Below are 17,911 nucleotides of genomic sequence, written 5' to 3' on the forward strand. Positions count from 1 at the left end.
TTTTGATTATGTGGTTACATATTTAGTTTGTTTGTGTCTACTTTGTTAAGTATGAAGATGTTATTTGAGTTAGAGTTTTTCAGAAGGTGTACTAACCCATATTTCTCTTTTGTTATTGTTATTTTCTAGGCCACTATATTAGTGGGTATGTTGTGAGACATATTCTCATGAGGTAGCACGAGAGACATGGAGTAGAAGGATATCTTAAATAGTCAGACCGAAAGGCTTCTCCTACAGAAGGGACCCCTGCGTTTTCTGGATGGATTGTGCAAGATCCATATTATGTAATTGTAATAATATATTACATACCCAGGCTGTAACAATATATTACGTACCATATTTGGAAAAAAAGCTATGGAACAGATTATCACTAATTCCTGAATATCTCGGATATTCAGTTCTGTAAGCTTGACATTCTGTTTAAAACCCGCCTTAAATTATAGTCACAATATTTAGCTCCACAATCATCAGATCATTAAGAAATCTTGTAGTAAACTTTATTAGTCTGTACAGACGAGTGAAATGTGAATTCTAGCGATTCATTAGTTTAGAAGATAATGGCATCTCCTCTAGCTAAATTGTAGAGCCTCTCTATTTAGGGATTCCGAAGCGGAAAGTGCCCTTGAGAGAAAAGCGCCTCGCTGTTAGCTATATTACAGTTTAACTGAATGTTTTTCCACTCCGGAAAGGATATTACGACGTCCTAAACTGGTCAAACGGATCGGCCATTCCTCCGTTACGCTCACCTTGCGTGAAGAGCAAGATATAATAATTAGATCACTGGTTATTAACATGTTCAAATTATTGTATTTTTTCTTAAATTTATTTGAATTACGACTTTACTTATTTATGTTTTGAGATCTTCACGCTGCTTTACTTTTAACCACATATTTGAATTTTGGTCTCTATTGGTAATTCCTCTTTTTCAACATAATTTAATGATTTTCTTAAATATTTTATATTCAATCCGTTTTAACTACAAAGTATGGCTTCGCTTTTCTTTCCTTATCTTACTCTTCATTGGTAGAGTTTGCAGAAAGTTCAAACGTCATATTTACTTCAGGAATCACTGAATAAAACAAAAACTTTTGGACAAAATTGATCAACTCGAAGTACCTTATTGTAAATATGTTCGCTCTCACTGTTAAAAACGGCTCAACGATTTTCAGTAGAAAAATACATGTACCATATAAAAACTTATAAATTGCATTTATTAAAATCATAAATTAATGTAACATAATAATGAAAACAATTTTATTTAACTTAAACAAATTTAATTATATTTATATATTAAATTATATAATTTACGTAATATGAACTGCTATTTTAGTCTGAAACCAGTTTTACAGGTTGCCTATATTGTAATACATTAATTATTAATTTTCTGTTACAGGTAAGTGCTGATAATTTTAGAAGAATCAATGATAAAGGCAGGCCATAATTTAATTAGGTAAATAGTTTCTTGTTTTAATTTCTCTTGTAATATTTCATGACTCAATAAGATTCACATCCTCGATCGATCTGCAACTCGTTTTAGTTTTCATGATTCTTACTAATAACCAAAAAATCAATCGCGGCCTCGGCAATGGAGAAGATCAGATACAATTCAAGAGATTAAACTGAACTAAGATCTACTAAACGTATTGTAGCTCACTCTTATATCTAGGAGCTTCTGAAGTTAATTGGTTACAATGTTATTCGTATGAGTGCATGAAGAAACCAAGTACAGTCGACCACCCTCCTTAAAATGCTCATTCACAGCTACAGTCTGACTTTCGGCGAAGTGAGATCCTTTCTTAAAACGATTTCACTAAAATATCTGGTGTAACTACTCACACGATTCCTTCGATTCCCATAGTTTCCTTCCCATTTCGTGACTTGCAGAACTGGCTCCTACTGTGTCAAGACTTAAATTTTAGTTTTACATCTTTTAGAAATATAACCTTTACTCAGTCTCTCTGTTCACGCGGTTCCATCTAGTATTTAATAATCCAACATCATTTTGTAATATAGCAGGTTCTGATTTACGTTGATTGGTTCTGCTACTTCATGTACAGTGTTTCGGCTTTGGATTTAACGCATTGCTTCAAGAAAAATGTACGTTTGTCAATTCCATTTGATCATGTGATGTTTTTTCAAGTGTGTGGTACTAGTTTTTGGAGACGGTCCGACGGAAAATGAAAACTATTGGACTACCATCTGTCTGAGGGAATGTGAATAAACGTAAAATCACCAGCTATTTCTGTGGGGCCTCTATTTTTTTTGCGAAGTTTCAGCTTTCCATTGTAATTCTGCCAGAATATCGAAAAATGTAACTTTGATGTATCCACTATTCATGGACGTTCTACTTTAAAACTATGGAAGACTTCCCACGGCTGTCTATCTAACATAAATATTGTAATATAACCAAAGAAGTTATTAGATTCACAATTTGTATTAGTTCGCGCTTGATATAAGTTACATAAGCTGAACAATGTAGTAGAGAATTCAGTGATCGCGATCGTCAATTCCGATTAGGAATTCCAAACTTGGTAGAAAATGTACAATCAAAAAAATAATAAAAGCATTTCATAGTAAAAGGATGATGAGAATATTGTAAGAAATCAGTATTTCTTTGGTGAAAGTTAGAGCTGTATTTATGGGCTAAAATGGTTTGCAAATCTAAAGATATCATTTTAAAAAATTAGAACTGTTCGGTGGAACAGTTGTATATAAAGGTTGATAGTCAAACATTTTACGATAAAGCGAAGTGTTGAAAAACACTCCACATTGAATTGTTTTTTCTCTTTTTTTTTTAATTAAAGATTGGAAAGACTGAATTGGATGGAATATAAATTCTTGTCTGCGAGAGAAGTATAAAACAGTAATGTAATGTCTACTTTAATGTAAACAATAGGAGGGGGTGAAGCTATTGTATGCGAGTCCTTCATGGCTTTCTCCAGCCGAGTGTCCGGCCTGAGATGAAAGTAAAGTGTGTATACTTTCTTCGCTCCCCTCGTAGATAGATGTATATGTACACAATCTCTCTCGCTCGACGGTTCCCTGTGTCTCTGTCTGGCCGCCATTATGTAGGTCAGCTCCAAACACAAACCACTAATACTTGATATTCCTCGCTGAAACTGCCAGCTGACCCAGTCCACCAGTTTAGTACTCCGCATAGTGACCCATGCTGCTCATTTACTTTCCCACGTTTACACTCAGATTTCCTAATGATTTCTATACTAAATTGCCTGCGCATAAATAACATCAATATTCCTCTACTCCTCCTCACAAATGTTTATTAATGAAAAAGCTAATAATTAATTTTTAGCAATGTTACTTTTTCCTACTCCTTGAAAGGATTAAAAACGTTGATTCCATCATCACTCTTAATGTTTTTTAGTTCTTTATTAAATAAATAATTAACACAATTTTATGAAAATGCTCCAAGAATACTTAAACACAAGAATATTTCTCTTAGTTTCCTCAGCTAGGCATTATTCCGACAATTGACACAATTGTCCACAGCCACTTTTAACAAGACATGTGTTCTTGCGCATACAACAGGAGACACTGTGCCACCCTTGTAAAGACAGCTCGTCTCGAGTATGTTCTTCGAAGGTGCACCATCGAGCTCGATCTCTTCTTGCACAACGCTAATTGGTTATTTGCTCATGTATGACGCTTTTTTCTTGCCTAGACCATCTCCTACACGATTCTGGTGCTGGTTCCATCAATCTAGTGTCTGCAACCTTACTTAGCTGACTTAATAAGAGCTTCAGGAACTCTGTTCCGTACTTCCTTGCATTTACTCTACTATTCCCCCTTTACTCTTTGACTTCATCATCGAGTGCTTGCAGAAAACTTATTGTGTTCACCTCTCTTCTATGGCATTTCTAGTTAGGCTTTTCCTTACAGCTTCCTTTTCACATTTCTCAAATTGCCTTTCTTCAGGTTCTTTATTTGTTTTTTTTTTAATTTATATCAATTTCCATATCTGTTGTCAGTTCTTTTCCTTTTTTTTCCATTGCTCCACTGCTGGTGGCTACCCTTTCTTACGTCTACTACACCTCAGCTCCAACTAATTATTCCCAAACTCGAAAATTATTAACTTCAATAGCAAGAAAATATATTAATCTTCTAAAAGAAATGCTCAATTTGAAGAACAATTTTCATGTATTACATGGTTAAAGAGATTTTAGAAATTGAGGTAATTCACTTGAAACTATGAACAGAACAGTATCAATTTATTGTGTCAGCCTTCTTTTGCCGTCATTTTCTCCCTCTAATTTTCTACCTAGCTCTTTGGCTTCCTTTTGTAGTCTTAAACCATTCCCCTGCTGCCCATCATCATTCTGGTTTTTCCAGAATAACATCCTCAGGCGTCCTTAGCAAGTACCTTGTCTTACATGGAAGTTCCTCTCTTCTATCAACATCAAAGTTCCAATTTTTTGAAGTACGACTTCAATAGTACGATTTAAATAAATTGGAAAATACTAGTGACCATTTTTTTCTGTTGCAATACTTTGACTTCCTCTTATTCGTGTGGAAGTAATGTGATAATGTTAATTTTTTTAATGTTCTCTGTCAAACCAAACAAAGCAGAGAGGACAATCTTAGAGTTAGTACGCAGGCGTTGTGAGTGCAAGAAACAAATGAGAAATATTACAGATGTAAGAATATAATTTTTTATTTTGCGAAGAGAGTAGAAGGAAACGGTTTGTTTTACTCTAGTAATATTAAAGCGAAGTGTGATGTGATGCAAAGGACGTCTGCGCTGAAGTCTGGGCGAATAGCCAGCTCTGCCACAGCTAACGAACTCTTCACCACTTCTCCCAAGTAATACTCTGTAGTTCAGTTAGTATTTAACCGTTGGATGCAAGGCAATGTCGTCCTCTTGGTTCTCAGTCGGTAGGATGTTGGGAGGTCTTTGGAGGAAACCAGTGGACAGTGTCAGTGATAATGTTAGCATCAGTGTTCAAGAGCAGATTGATACTATTAGCACTGGTGATGATGGTAACTTTGATGATGAGGATTATGTGGACAATGATGAGATTGATGAGGCTGAATGGCATGATCGTGAGTTAACGCCCACTAAATATAGGTATGAGCTATTGGTGCTACAGCAGCTCTCTGGGTTATTCCCTTCTACTGTATTTTCGCTTTTTCTTTTCGCCATTATCATCCTTTTTAAAACATTTTCTTGCATACATTAATTTTTTAAAAAAACTTCCCTCACTTCCAAGAGAAAGTTGCGCTGTTTCCCCGCAGAACGAACGCTATTTCCAGCTAGATTTGCAGTGTATCTTGTTACAGATGTGAAACATTCATTCAACTTCATCGTAACGATTCTCAAAATTTTGCGAAATTATAGTCAAATTGGAAATTTTCTAGATATTATGTAGCTCTTAATATTCACAACCAAAATAAGCAACTGTACTGTCTTAATTGCTAACGTGTTACTTTTATTTAGATTTAACCAGTTTTGGATTTACGTGGATTTGACTGATTTGTGAGGGGAGTTATTTCAAGTTTGATTATAATTCAAAAATATTTGTTTGGAACACTCACCTTAGTTCTCATAATTGTGACCATTTTTTATAGGATTCGAATTTTTATAAAATACTTATTTCCTTAACTATTGAAATCAAATTGTGCCCACATTTTTTTCCTTCTTCTAATAGGTTTTCCGGATTTTAATCCATAATTCTTTTAATTATTTATTTTTTACGTACGCGCTTAGTAGTCTGATTCAGGCCCTTCTACAGTCATTACCTTAATCAGTCGTCCTATCAGACAACGCAGGCTCTTTCTTTCTCGCACTGACCCCATAATATGGGTAATGTTTTATGATAGTCTATTGTCTGGAGTTGCGTTTGGTTAAAGAACAGTGAAGTCGTAGTTTCCCTTCATCGAAAACTAGTTATTCTTTTCAAAAATGAGAACATTATTAAACCTTTAAAAATTGTCCAAGTGGTCTTTAAAGCGGTGTACATTACGGAAATGGCTGTTTTGAAGAAATGTCTAAATGTCCCTCCCTCACGGTGCCCTCCCAAAATAAATGTCCGTGAAATAAAAAGTTTCAAACTAGAGGTAGGCCCTTAATGTAATAATCATCATCTAGTTAGGCCTTCAAGGACAAATTCAGCTTGAGTGAGAAGGCCTACGAGTCCATTCACACTTTAGATCGGGAAGTGAAATGTTAGATGGTACGAATAAACTGAACCTTCATGTAGCCAAAATATTCCATCAGGAGTTAGGGATAAAATTAGTATTGTTGAGTGGCAATGTCTATTTTCGTTACTGTCTCAGAAATTGCTCCAAAAAAAATCACAGATTGCGTTTTGAAGTCAACTCCTGATAATCAGGTGATTTTGGTGAGTTTCCTTCGTTCTTAACTTTTTCATAAAATTCTACACTAGAGCAAGATTAAAGTAAACTCATAGGTGTGAATTTAATCGTTATCGTTACTAAAATGCAGCCCAACATTTTTCGCTTCCTTCAAAATCACACAATGACTAACAGACATTTTTAAGTTTCTCGTTTTAGATTATTTTTTCGTAATTTCTTCATTTTCCTTTAATTTCTTCCGTGATTAATGTACCTAGAGCGGTAAGGGGACGGCAGGTTGGGGCAGCCCCTCACATCTTATGGTCTAGATTATAACTATTTCAATCTATATTTCCTTAATTATTGGAATGTAAAAAATTTAATTTGGCACTGTTTCATTTCCTCGCCCCTTGTTTGACTGTTCATTGTCTTCGTTTTTTATTTTTAAACTTTTATTTTTAGATTCATATATTTAATCTGTTATTATTAGTGAAACAAAAAATTTTACACCAGGATTTGGATAATTTTAAATAAAATCAAAAGAAAAGGTTTAGAAAAATCGTGGGCTTGCCGGTTGTGATGTTGGAAAAGTGCCAGTTACTATAACTCCTGTTAGTTTATACTAATTTTCTTGTTTCTTTGGCATTCTGCGTTCCAGATTGATTTACACTTTCTTTTCTCAAGCTTTTAGACTTGCTAAAATATAAGTTAAAAAAAATCTATTTTAAACACTAAAATGATTTTTTCTTATCAAACTTTCAATAATTTTAACTAATTCCACGAAAGAGCATTGGTTAGCTTGAACCTTGGTCTCTACTCAAAGACATAGTTAATGCCCACCAGAACCTCTTGTAAAGTTGCATCTAATGACATTGGCATATGAAGGATTGTTCCGTGCTCTGAGGACCCAATGTCAGACAGTGAGCAGTAAGGGGCTCCTAGGATACAAATCTAATAGCATGCAGCTGGACTCGCGCCTACGTTCTCTATCTGGGAGTCCAATACGCTAACCACCTAGCTGAATTTTTTTTTTATTAAGAATTGATTAGGTCTTTATTATTTTCTCTAATTCCACAAAAGAGGGAGTTTTTGGATCGGATAGATTCTCTAATCTGAACTATCTTCTAGGAAATCACGTATTAGGCTTCCCTAGTGCGAAAAAGTGCTACGTGCAAAATGTATGGGTCTACAATGTCCTGAATATACTATGCACTTCCATCTAACTTAATGCCATAAATGTTATTTAGTCTCTAGTGCGTAAAGATAGCTGATAAGTATAAATCAATGTTCGATAATGAGCGTGATTTCGTTATTAATTATCACTGCAAAGATTTATTTTGAAGTTTAACTTGATATTTGAGAACTGTGCTAGCAAAGATGCGACCATTTTCATTATAACGTGTTTTTTTTTTAAATTTTTATTTTCGTTGCAGCATTTTGTTCATTATAACATAAGCTCATTCATGGCAAAGTCTCTGATGAGGAAATACATCGGTGCCGAAACGTTTGGCAGCTAGACAATTTTTTTTTTCAAAACATACATTTTGATATTTCCTTCGAAATTTGCTAGAGCTACGTTAAAATACTAAACTATCCAAAAGTATAAAGAAAATTTTGGCGCATTTTAAGACTAACTAGAGAAAGTGGAGTGAGTGAGCAACCAATGTATCTTTTATTTTTATTTGTTTTTAAATACATCTCTTTACATATTTAGAGAGGTAACGGATACTGATGAGAGTAATGTTTACTTTGCTAATGAGACTGTTTGTGCGTCAACGTCCTACGGTTCGCTGGCATCATCTTTAGCTGGCGAAGAACAACCAGAACTGACTAGAGCGGCTGTTCTGATGGGCTCGAGTCCGGTGATTTGGCGACCTCAAGTCACTGTGTACCAAGTGTGTACTCCCATCGTTCAGCCAACAGTCACTAATATCACTACCATCGCTACAACCTGCACTTCAACTAGGTGTGATTCGAACAGACCAACAGATTTGTGCGGTACGTTGACGTCAAAGAATTAATAACCACCTATCAAACAATGGAAATCATTTTAAAGAAATATTACAATAAATTATTAGACATTTCATGAGGCACTTTACTTTGATTAGTTCGATTGGCCCTCGAAACCACAACTCTCACTTTCCACCATATTAATTCTGTATTAGACACCGTTACTGATTTCACTTTGTGCGAGCACAGACGCTAGCTGGTGAGGTCTGTTGCGTTTTGAAACGAAATTTTAGATTTCTATTTTTAGAATTTTTTTGCATTCACGTTTTCCTTCCTTGTTTTATTTATTTTATACTATCGGGTATGAGCTAGCGCTCGGGGACCGCCCCTAATAAAAAAAAAAAAAATTATTTTATACTATAAACAAAGTGAGCGATATTAAACAAATGTGAATACGGCTGAAGAAAACAAAACAGACAGGTGATACTCTCTGTTCTTCATAAAGAAACCCACTTGGTTGTGGGTGTTTTAGCTTTCAGTTTCCTTACTTGAAAACCCTGAAGAGTGCTCTCCTGTACGGATGCTGCCAAAGAAAATGAATTTGTTCACTTAAACCAACACATTTTAAATTTATTCCAAAAATATAATCGCTAAAAAGCCCAAAGTATTTTGGTCTCACTTTCCTTCATTTTTGAGGGGGTTTATGACAAATAAATTGTATATAACTAAATTTAGAATAGCCACTTATTTCCTTCATGGAAGGAATCATGGAGATCCAAGAAGTTTTGTTAAATTCCTTTGGGTTAAGCACTGATTCACTGAAACGGAGATCAAGAAGTTCTCGAAAGGCTTTTAATAGCTCGTTCATTTGACCTCAATACGAAATGCTCCTTCTGTGTTTTCCCTCTCACATAAGCCTAATTTCGCATCTACCCAAACTAACTTGTATCATTGAATCCTCATGTTTGCCTGCAAACTGAATTGGACTGAATCAAAATGATGATATAAATTAGACTGACGTTCAAGACTAAAATTATTTACCAAGAAAAGGCAACTGATCTACAATATTACTCTAGGAGTGTCTAAGTAGCGTCACACCTATTCCCAATTGTCTCTTACTTATCCTATAGACACCATTAAATTCTCTATTCTTATATAGATTGCCAAACTAAGTGCATCTGAAACTTACTAACCTACTAACTTACTACCACAATGGCCAGATGATTTCCTTCGTCTCTGGTACCAAATCTCCCTGATTTAGCCGTGCGACCATTCTGCTCTAGAGAGCATAACGGGCTAATGAAGCTGCCATCGCTTCCGTTATCCACATCTTCAAGTCAATGTATGCTGCTGCAACATTAAACCTTTCTTCACTTCACTTAATACATTAAAATCTAAAAACCAAACATAAAATAAAAATAAAATGCCTTTCAAGATCGAATACTATTCTGCCTTTCAGACTGATTATTGCGTAATTAAGGCTACACATTTTTATTTATTTATTTTTATTTTTTTATATCTACTAATTACGAAAGAAATTATAAAATAATTTGATTATATTTGTGGAATATTGAATCTTCAACAACAGATTCCCCTTCAATGAAGTACGCTACTTCCTCGTCAGGTTCAGAGAGTGATTTTGATGAATTGTACAGCGAGGAAAATTGGCAACGTTATCCACCAATCATATCCAGCATTCCACCACCACTTCCGGCCCCTGATTGGCCTGAAGCTGAAGCTGAACAAAGGTACGCGCTGGGCTCCTTAAAGTGCATTAGTTTTTAAAGAATTAGCCTGACCCTTAACTTGTTAACACTTGATTATTAAATATTTTTTAATTACTAAAATAAAAAGAAAAGAGAGGAGAATAATGACCTGACAATGACTTATCCCAGATTGAGCACATTACGAAAACGTATTGGTCCCGAAATGCGTAAAGTGTGGGGCAGTGTACACCAGCTGGCAAATGGACCCGCAGCTCACAAGATCAAATCTAGATGGAAGAAACTGAAGAAATCAACAGCTTCTTCGACCAATAGCAGCAACTGGGGTCTTCAGGTCGGTTTGGTTTTGTTTTGTGTTTGCGTTCGAAATCTTTGCTTCTTAATGATTAATTTTGTTCTTTTTATTACAAAGTAATGCCATTAATACTATGCTTCCTTTGCCACAAAACGAGCGAGTATTTACAATATTGTTTTTACCGGAAATAATAGTATGTACAAAAAATGGTTCTTTCATTTAAGAAATTTCTTAAATACTGTGGACAAAGTACGTTACCTTGGACTGCACCTAGACAAACGGTTGACATGGAATCCCCATACTAGACTGAAAAGACAAGAAACTAACCAACGCTACAAACTTCTCGCCAGACTACTTGACAAACGTTCGAAACTTAACCTACATAACAAAAGACTCTTATATCTAATGTTACTGCGACCCATTTGGTCATACGGCATCGAAGTATGGGGATCGACTAAGCGTTCCAACTCACTACGCCTCCAGACATTACAGTCAAAAATACTTCGAAAACTTCTTAACGCTCCGTTCTATGTATCTAACCTCACTATCCATAATGACCTCAAAATTCCTTTCATTACAGATCTTGCTAACACTCGTTTCTTCAAATTTCATTCCTCTACAGCAGCTCATCCTAACCCTCTCATAGATCACCTATCTTCCTCCACATTACCAGGTAATCCTCTAAGGAGATTGAAGAGAAGATGGCCTCGTGATCTTCTCTTATCTTAAGCACGTTACTGGAGTGGCACCACTGGGTGCCTTCTCCAATCATGATTTCCCGTTATTTCTTTTCCCTTTCACCGTATTTGCTTGTTGCAACAACTGTTGCAGTGGTAAATTGCAATAAAAGATCTAAAAAAAAAAAAAAAAAAAGAAATTTCATTTAAATTAATTTTTAAAAAAATCATCAATCCTTTGACGCTGATTTGTTCTATATGCTCCCCTAAAGTGGTGAGTTCTATCGTGAACTTAATTTCCTATTACGAGTAGTAAGCTCTTACAGAAACTATTGCTTACCTCTTTTCTTCCTTATTTCCGCTTCAGGATACCCTAAACCATTCATTCTCTGTGATACTAGTTACATTAGGAAACAGATAGATCGCAATGTTTCTCCCACCAGAAAAGTTAAACCAAAGTATTCTTTATAGACATATTCTAGTCTACTAATAGTGCTGTCCTAGAAAAGAAATTCATGTCCCGTTAGATAAACATCTTTTACAAGAAATTAATATAATTATTGCACAATTATTTGACCAATTAGTAAGGTTAATGACACCATCCTAGCAACTCGAGTATGTTTCAAGAAATGACCTATTTTTTAGTTAATTCTATTTCTATTTGTGATTTTTACTAATACCTTTTTAATTGGTTTTAATTTTGCATAGTTGTGAAGATCCTTCATAAGTTACATTACTTTTTTTTGAAAAAAGAAAAAGTTAATTGTGAAGATTATTTAAGTGGTTTGTGAATTATTATTCTTCGCATTTTGAAAGAATAACTGTTTTCTCCTTTTGAATGAATTAGTGTTTTAGCTTTGCACAAAAACCAGCTTAGGTCTAACATGTTGCCTAACTTTAATCGGATGCGTCTATTTTCTATTAATACTTGTTTTCTTTGATTCTTAAACTGAATTGTGTTGTTATTTCTCTTGAAATGATGGCTCAGAAAGAAATAAGCTCTTTATTGCAATAAGTGATCAAATGGTCCAATTGGGAATGTATCTATGCGTAATAAGATGACTTTAGTCAATTTCGTAGCACGGGATCTTCATGAATCAAGTTTAAGTGGTACGTACAGCTATTAATTTCTCATATTCAAGTCCAAACACAAATCGAAGATGGTACCACAATACCTCTTAAGTCACGATGGCATTCTGATAAATGGGCTTATCGCATCCCCTCTGTGTTTCATTGTAACATCCGTTTACAATCAAATTTAACCTGTCCAGCCTTGATCTTTGCGTGACCACTCATCACATAACGCTTTTATTTCGCCTTGTAACGTCACATTAGACAAAATCTTTGCACCGTATTTTATTAGAGCAAGATTTGCCTCGGGGATACACAGATTCATCTTTTAGGTCCTCGCCTCTAACCGCTCAATTATCGCAACGCCATTGAAGCTGTTTACGTTGAAGGTTTAGAATTTCTCAATCTTTTTTGCCTTCTTATGCATTGATCGCTAGCAATTTCGGTTACGAGCACCTCAATTACTGTTACTGTTACTTATCTAGAGTGAGATGTTCCACATTGTCTTAGTTCAAAGGATTCGTTTGGCTTAGATTAACGGCTTTTCAAAGGAGAAAAGCTAGAAAAGTGTTCCTCAGGAATTTTCCTCCGGACCAAGCAGGCATCATGCCAGGAGCAAATATCCTTTTATTGGGTGTTGTTATTTCCGCAGCGAGAACCTGTTTATTCTCTGAAAAACTATATATTAAGAATTACATACATAAGTAAAGTAGTATAGATTGTTTCAAACCAAATTGATTTATTGTCACCTGTAGGTTTGCTTCATTAACAGCTGTTGGGAATTCGATTGATTTCAAATAGAAAAGAGGAGTTCATGATTAAAGGGGCTGCAGCTCGTAACATCACAAGAAAATACGGTGAGTTCAACAAGACGGCCATGTGGCCTAGCGATCCACTGAATGCCTGGCGATCTAGGGCAACATTAATTATTTATTTTTTATGTTTCGAAATATCCTCCAGCTATTATTTATCTATGTAATCATAGGGGTAACAAGTAAATAGAATTAGTTACACTCAGCTAGTTCATATTTCTTAAAGCACTAAATATTTCTTTTAATAAATTGTTGAAAATATAATAATTTAAATGATAATGATTCTTTCAAACAGATTTCTATCTGGGTGTAACGATTTACCTATTTCTAAAGGTCATTCTCTCTGCCTGTTAGGTCTTTCAAAATTAATATATCTGTTCGACCGAAATAGTGATTTCTTTATTTTAACAATCTAAGTGGTTTCTTACTAAACTTTCAGATTTCTCATTTCTTCCCCTCAAAGTCATCATTTTCTGGAATAGTACTCTAGGAGTGTAAATAATCGTTTTTCTAACCTTTAATGGATATGTTTCATGGATTAAGTTTGTTATATATATATAATATATTTATAGCTATATGTATAGAGTTTATGATTGATTGATTTATTTATTGTTTTTGTGGTCTTGTTTGCACATTAACCAGTTTATAATTGATACATACAAATTATATATAGACTACATACTGGGCTAAAAATCCAATTAAAAACCACAAGTTGAACGGACTAAAAATTCAACCAACATCTTTGATATATTTTCTTGTACAGTAAGAAGACCACTTTCATGAAGAACATGAATACCACTACTGAACGATAAACCCTCAAAATATACCCTTAAGTACTCACCTCAAGAGTAAAGCAACCTTTTCCATCAACACTTCCCAAATCGACCATAAGCAGTAAGACTCCTTTTTGGCTTTTGGCAATGTGTAATGGAGGCAGATTGAGTTGAACTTCCACGGCGGCTGTAAGGCTAGTACTTGTAGCCTCCATAGTCTTGACACATCTAAGTCGCTATACACTACCATCTATATCGCTATACAAGGGCTAAAGTAGAGCCTTCACCGACCAGGATAATCCTTCTTAAATCCAAAGGGTCACTTTGGGATTAGGTCTCCAGCTTTTCCTACAAACTCTTTTACATCCGCTTGGGCGAACTTCCCCCTTTGAGTGATCTTAAGGATGTGAGGATTCCACGTAAGCCTCAAGTAAAGTAAAGTCCCAATGTATTTTAAGCTTCTTGACCAATAGAACGGTGAGGCCACCCAGGGCAGTGTTTGCAACCTGTGACGTATCAAAAATTGAACTACTTTGGTTTTGGGTTTATTGCCAGAGTCTTTCACGCGATCAGAGCTGAAATTTTATTTTAATTTTTGGTTCATATTGTTTCATGGAAATTTCATTACCAACTTGCTGTAGCGGAAATTAGTATGAGCGTTTGCACCTATTAAATTATCTTTCTTTTTACATTTTTAATTAAATTAGGATTGTTTCAAGATAGAAAATATAAAGTATTCGAGTTTTAATTATTTTAGATAATTTTTTTTAAAAAAAGCAAAACAATTTTATTACAAAATTTTATAATCTTTGAGTCACCTACGCGACTGTGTCAAAACATGACCGTTTATTCAAGAAAAGTAAGAGTAATCTTAAAAACCACTGCGATAGATTTTATTCACATTGCAGCATCTTGCTGTTGATAATAGAAAACAAGGGATATTTTATCCCAGAGTCTATATATTATTCTCAAACAGCCAATCAGGCTGGTTATGTAGTAACTGGATTGCGGCTAAATCCCCAGCAATGTTTACTAATAAAAATTTGATTATGTTTCTTCCGGGTTACGGTCAGACCACCGACGGAAATTCTCCTACTGCTTCCGGCTGATATCACGTGATTTCCTCTTTTACATGACGGGCCATACAAGAAGTGGGGACATATTCGTGCTGCTGAACAATTCCGCTTCAGTATGCATTGTGTTGTTCGAGTTAGGAGTGTTGCTTTATGCTGTGTTTGACCGCTTCAAATATTTAGTTTCACTTTATATTTCATTTAATTTTTGTTTTATTTTTTCAATATGTGAGTGCAGGCTCTCCATGTTTGTAGAAGAAAAGGTCAGATATTCGTGTCTCCTTTGAAATACTACATTTGAAACTTAATACTGGACGCCTTGAATTTGGTTAAATTTATCCATTTGAATTCTTTCTTATTTTTGTGTGTTAGTTTGATATTTGTAAGGAAGAGATTGAGATTTAGAATGTCCAGCAATCGTTTTCAAAATCTGATATGAAAACTTACCAAATTCTCTCATTAGTACAATTCTCACGTTTTTTTATTTTAATTTTTGCGTAATGACATCAGCTCCGCTATATGTTCACTATAAAAGCTGGACTGCCCCGAACCATACTCTTACTGAAATTATTAAAACGAAAGCGATATCATTAACTGATTGTGAATAGCCCGTATTCAGATGCTAAAATCAAATCGTTGAGATTCCCACTTCCCGTTCAGAGGGATTCAGCAAACTCCGAATTTTAATTCATAACTATAGTTATATTCGCTAAATTACCAACTCAGAGAAATGACAATTTATACTTTAGGGACCAAACTCTGTCCTAAAATGGATGTTTCGGGAACAAAGTTTCAAAGATTTGTAGCTGATCGATATGGGCTTTAACGATTGGTGTGCACAGAAAAACCGCAGGGAAATCCGTGAAAAGCTGATCAAACTCTTTAAGAAATTCTCACTTCCTGTAACGCCATGTTTTTTTTTAAATCGGAATTTGAGCAACTCATTTAAACCTGGATAGTGAAAGAATAATAAGATCCGACAGTTACACCAGACTGGCACAGCGGAGTCCCCTCTAATTCTCAGACGTTACCTGAGGTTATCCCAAAAGTGAAGTTTCCTGGAAACTTGTTTCAAATATAAGAGGATGGCTGTTCGGCAATGGCCGGAAGAAGTCTTCATTGCTGTTTTACAAACAACGAACCAGTTCAAATCCAGATTATAGGTAACGTTGCTTGCAATGATGCAATCAGTTGCACTGGATGCGATGTGTGGCATCGCCCAGTGGATTCACTTTCAAAATTTGTACCGGTTCGCTCAAATTCAGATATAAGAAGCCCCCGATTAGAAACCTAACTACAATAAACAGACCCACACTTCTCTACTTATGGTCAAGGAGAGAACAGCTACTTCCTGAAGTTAGTTTGAGCAAGTTGGTTTATAGTTTTCAACATAGAAAAATTAAAAAAAAAGAAAAAGAATTATAGCTCCAGACGCTAAGCGGCATTAACGCGCAGAGAATATTAATTGCACTGTGTGGCACAACCCACTTACCTCTCGTCGGCGTATTTAGTTGGTAATTAAATATTTAGAACGGAACTTGATTACAGTCCTGCACGTTCATTTTATATATTTCCTCTGGTCAATCCGAAGTCCTAGATTTGAGAGCGATAGAAGAAAAGCATACATGAAAAGTTTCATTTTCTCTAAAAAAGTTATTTTACATGTATATCTACATATATGTATACTCCTTAACAAAAACTTACAGTTTAAAATGTTAAGTATAAGGGTTGATTAAACGCCAAAAGGTACACAAATCAGCAAGTACCCAACATTTCATTAATACTTCATTAATATTTAAGTAATTTTACTGCATTAAATTTCATTTATTTTTTTGAATTTATTAGAGGTCACAGACCCTTATGCTGGCCATTTTCGTCTACAAAATATTTGTTCAAATAGAACACTATTTCTTAGATTGACTGTAATATCTAATCAACAAACTATTAATCACAGGTTAAAAAAAAAACTTTATAAAAAAAAATATGAGGTTAAAAAATTCAAAAACTTTTTTCAAAAATGCTTGCACCAACATTCATCAATGATTTTGTTTATTTTATTTATTTATTTTTATTTTTAAATAAAAATCTTCGGTTTAAGTTCGTAATTCGATTAAAGCAATTGTTACTTTATTTAGTAGTCAAGCGTTTTTAATAATAGGTAATAATTAATCTGGCTTTATCGCAAATAATATAGTTTTCTTCAATTCTCAATCTAGGTATTCTTACCGCAGTGTTATATATTTGGAATATAAGATATGCATATTTTTATGACAGCTAATTATACCAGTATTTTACCTACTATAAGTAAAATTAGAGGGACTACAACCCTTATACTTAACATTTTAAACTGTAAGTTTTTGTTAAGGAGATTTTTGGACTTTTTGGATAGATTTTCCTTTTTGTCTGTTTTGCAAAGTTACATATCTGCTTTACAGATTTTATTAAAATTTGGAATAATAAATTCTACCATTATAACCTAAAAAGGTGTTAAGTCCGAACCGTAACTACCACTGGAGCGATCTTTTTAAAGAATGATTATAGTTGCGGTCCCCCAAACCATCCTCAATAACAATTTTTTAGAGAAAGCGTTTTGAATAAAATAGGAAGGTATTTGTACGTAAATAGCAAAATTAAAAAGCGATTTCAGTACTTCCTTTTAAGAGGAGGAAGAAAAATAAACTGCGATTACAGTACTTCTCCCTAAAAGGCAAATATTTTGAATCGAATTCATTGATGTAAATAGGTTCACTCATTGATAATTTTAACGATTGCAGTACTTCCTCTTAGTAGGTGTAAGAGCATGGTGGCACTTCACAGCCACGTAGAGGAGCTTTAACCACTTCTTCGTGGTAAATTTTATCCAAATCGAACTAAGCGTAATTAAAACTGTCCGGTAGGACAGTTGTATAAGGGTTGACCATCAAAAACTGCACGAAAAAGCGTAACGTTGAAAAACACCCAACTTTGACAATTTTTTTCTCTTTTTCTATAAAAGATAAAATTCCCAAATTTTCTTTAAATCTTACTCCAAACCCTCCTTCATAACTGTAATTTTTTTGCAACCACCCAGATCTAATAGGTTTCGAGAAAAAAGTTGCCGAAAATGAGCAAAAACGGCTTTTTCAAAAAATTTTCTTGTTCTTGTTCTTCTTCTTCTTCTTCTTCTTCTTCTTCTTGTTCTTGTTGTTACCTTTTTTGTAAACAACGTAGCGCCTAAACGCGTGAAC

At 34.6% G+C, this 17,911-nt stretch overlaps 1 protein-coding gene and 1 long non-coding RNA gene across 2 annotated transcripts in view; one reads left to right on the forward strand and one right to left on the reverse strand.

The window, feature by feature from the left end:
- Nucleotides 1–4,849: 4,849 nt before the first annotated feature.
- The window catches only part of LOC141450291 (nostrin-like), a 38,711-nt gene continuing 25,649 nt past the window's right edge, over nucleotides 4,850–17,911 (forward strand). The window contains exons 1-4 of the mRNA XM_074120583.1: nucleotides 4,850–5,083; nucleotides 8,024–8,307; nucleotides 9,848–10,007; nucleotides 10,155–10,317. Of these exons, the coding sequence (XP_073976684.1) occupies nucleotides 4,866–5,083; nucleotides 8,024–8,307; nucleotides 9,848–10,007; nucleotides 10,155–10,317 (825 nt within the window). The 5' untranslated portion in view covers nucleotides 4,850–4,865. The remainder of the gene's footprint in view (nucleotides 5,084–8,023; nucleotides 8,308–9,847; nucleotides 10,008–10,154; nucleotides 10,318–17,911) is intronic.
- On the reverse strand, nucleotides 8,200–12,896 carry LOC141450302 (uncharacterized). Its single transcript, XR_012456055.1, has 4 exons — nucleotides 12,776–12,896; nucleotides 11,296–12,704; nucleotides 9,453–9,609; nucleotides 8,200–8,337 (listed from the first exon to the last, which is right to left on the reverse strand). It is a non-coding gene; the product is annotated as an uncharacterized lncRNA (long non-coding RNA).

Source organism: Rhodnius prolixus, unplaced genomic scaffold, assembly GCF_049639745.1.
Source record: "Rhodnius prolixus isolate KJV_2025 unplaced genomic scaffold, Rpr scaffold_2, whole genome shotgun sequence".
Lineage (NCBI taxonomy): Eukaryota > Metazoa > Arthropoda > Insecta > Hemiptera > Reduviidae > Rhodnius > Rhodnius prolixus.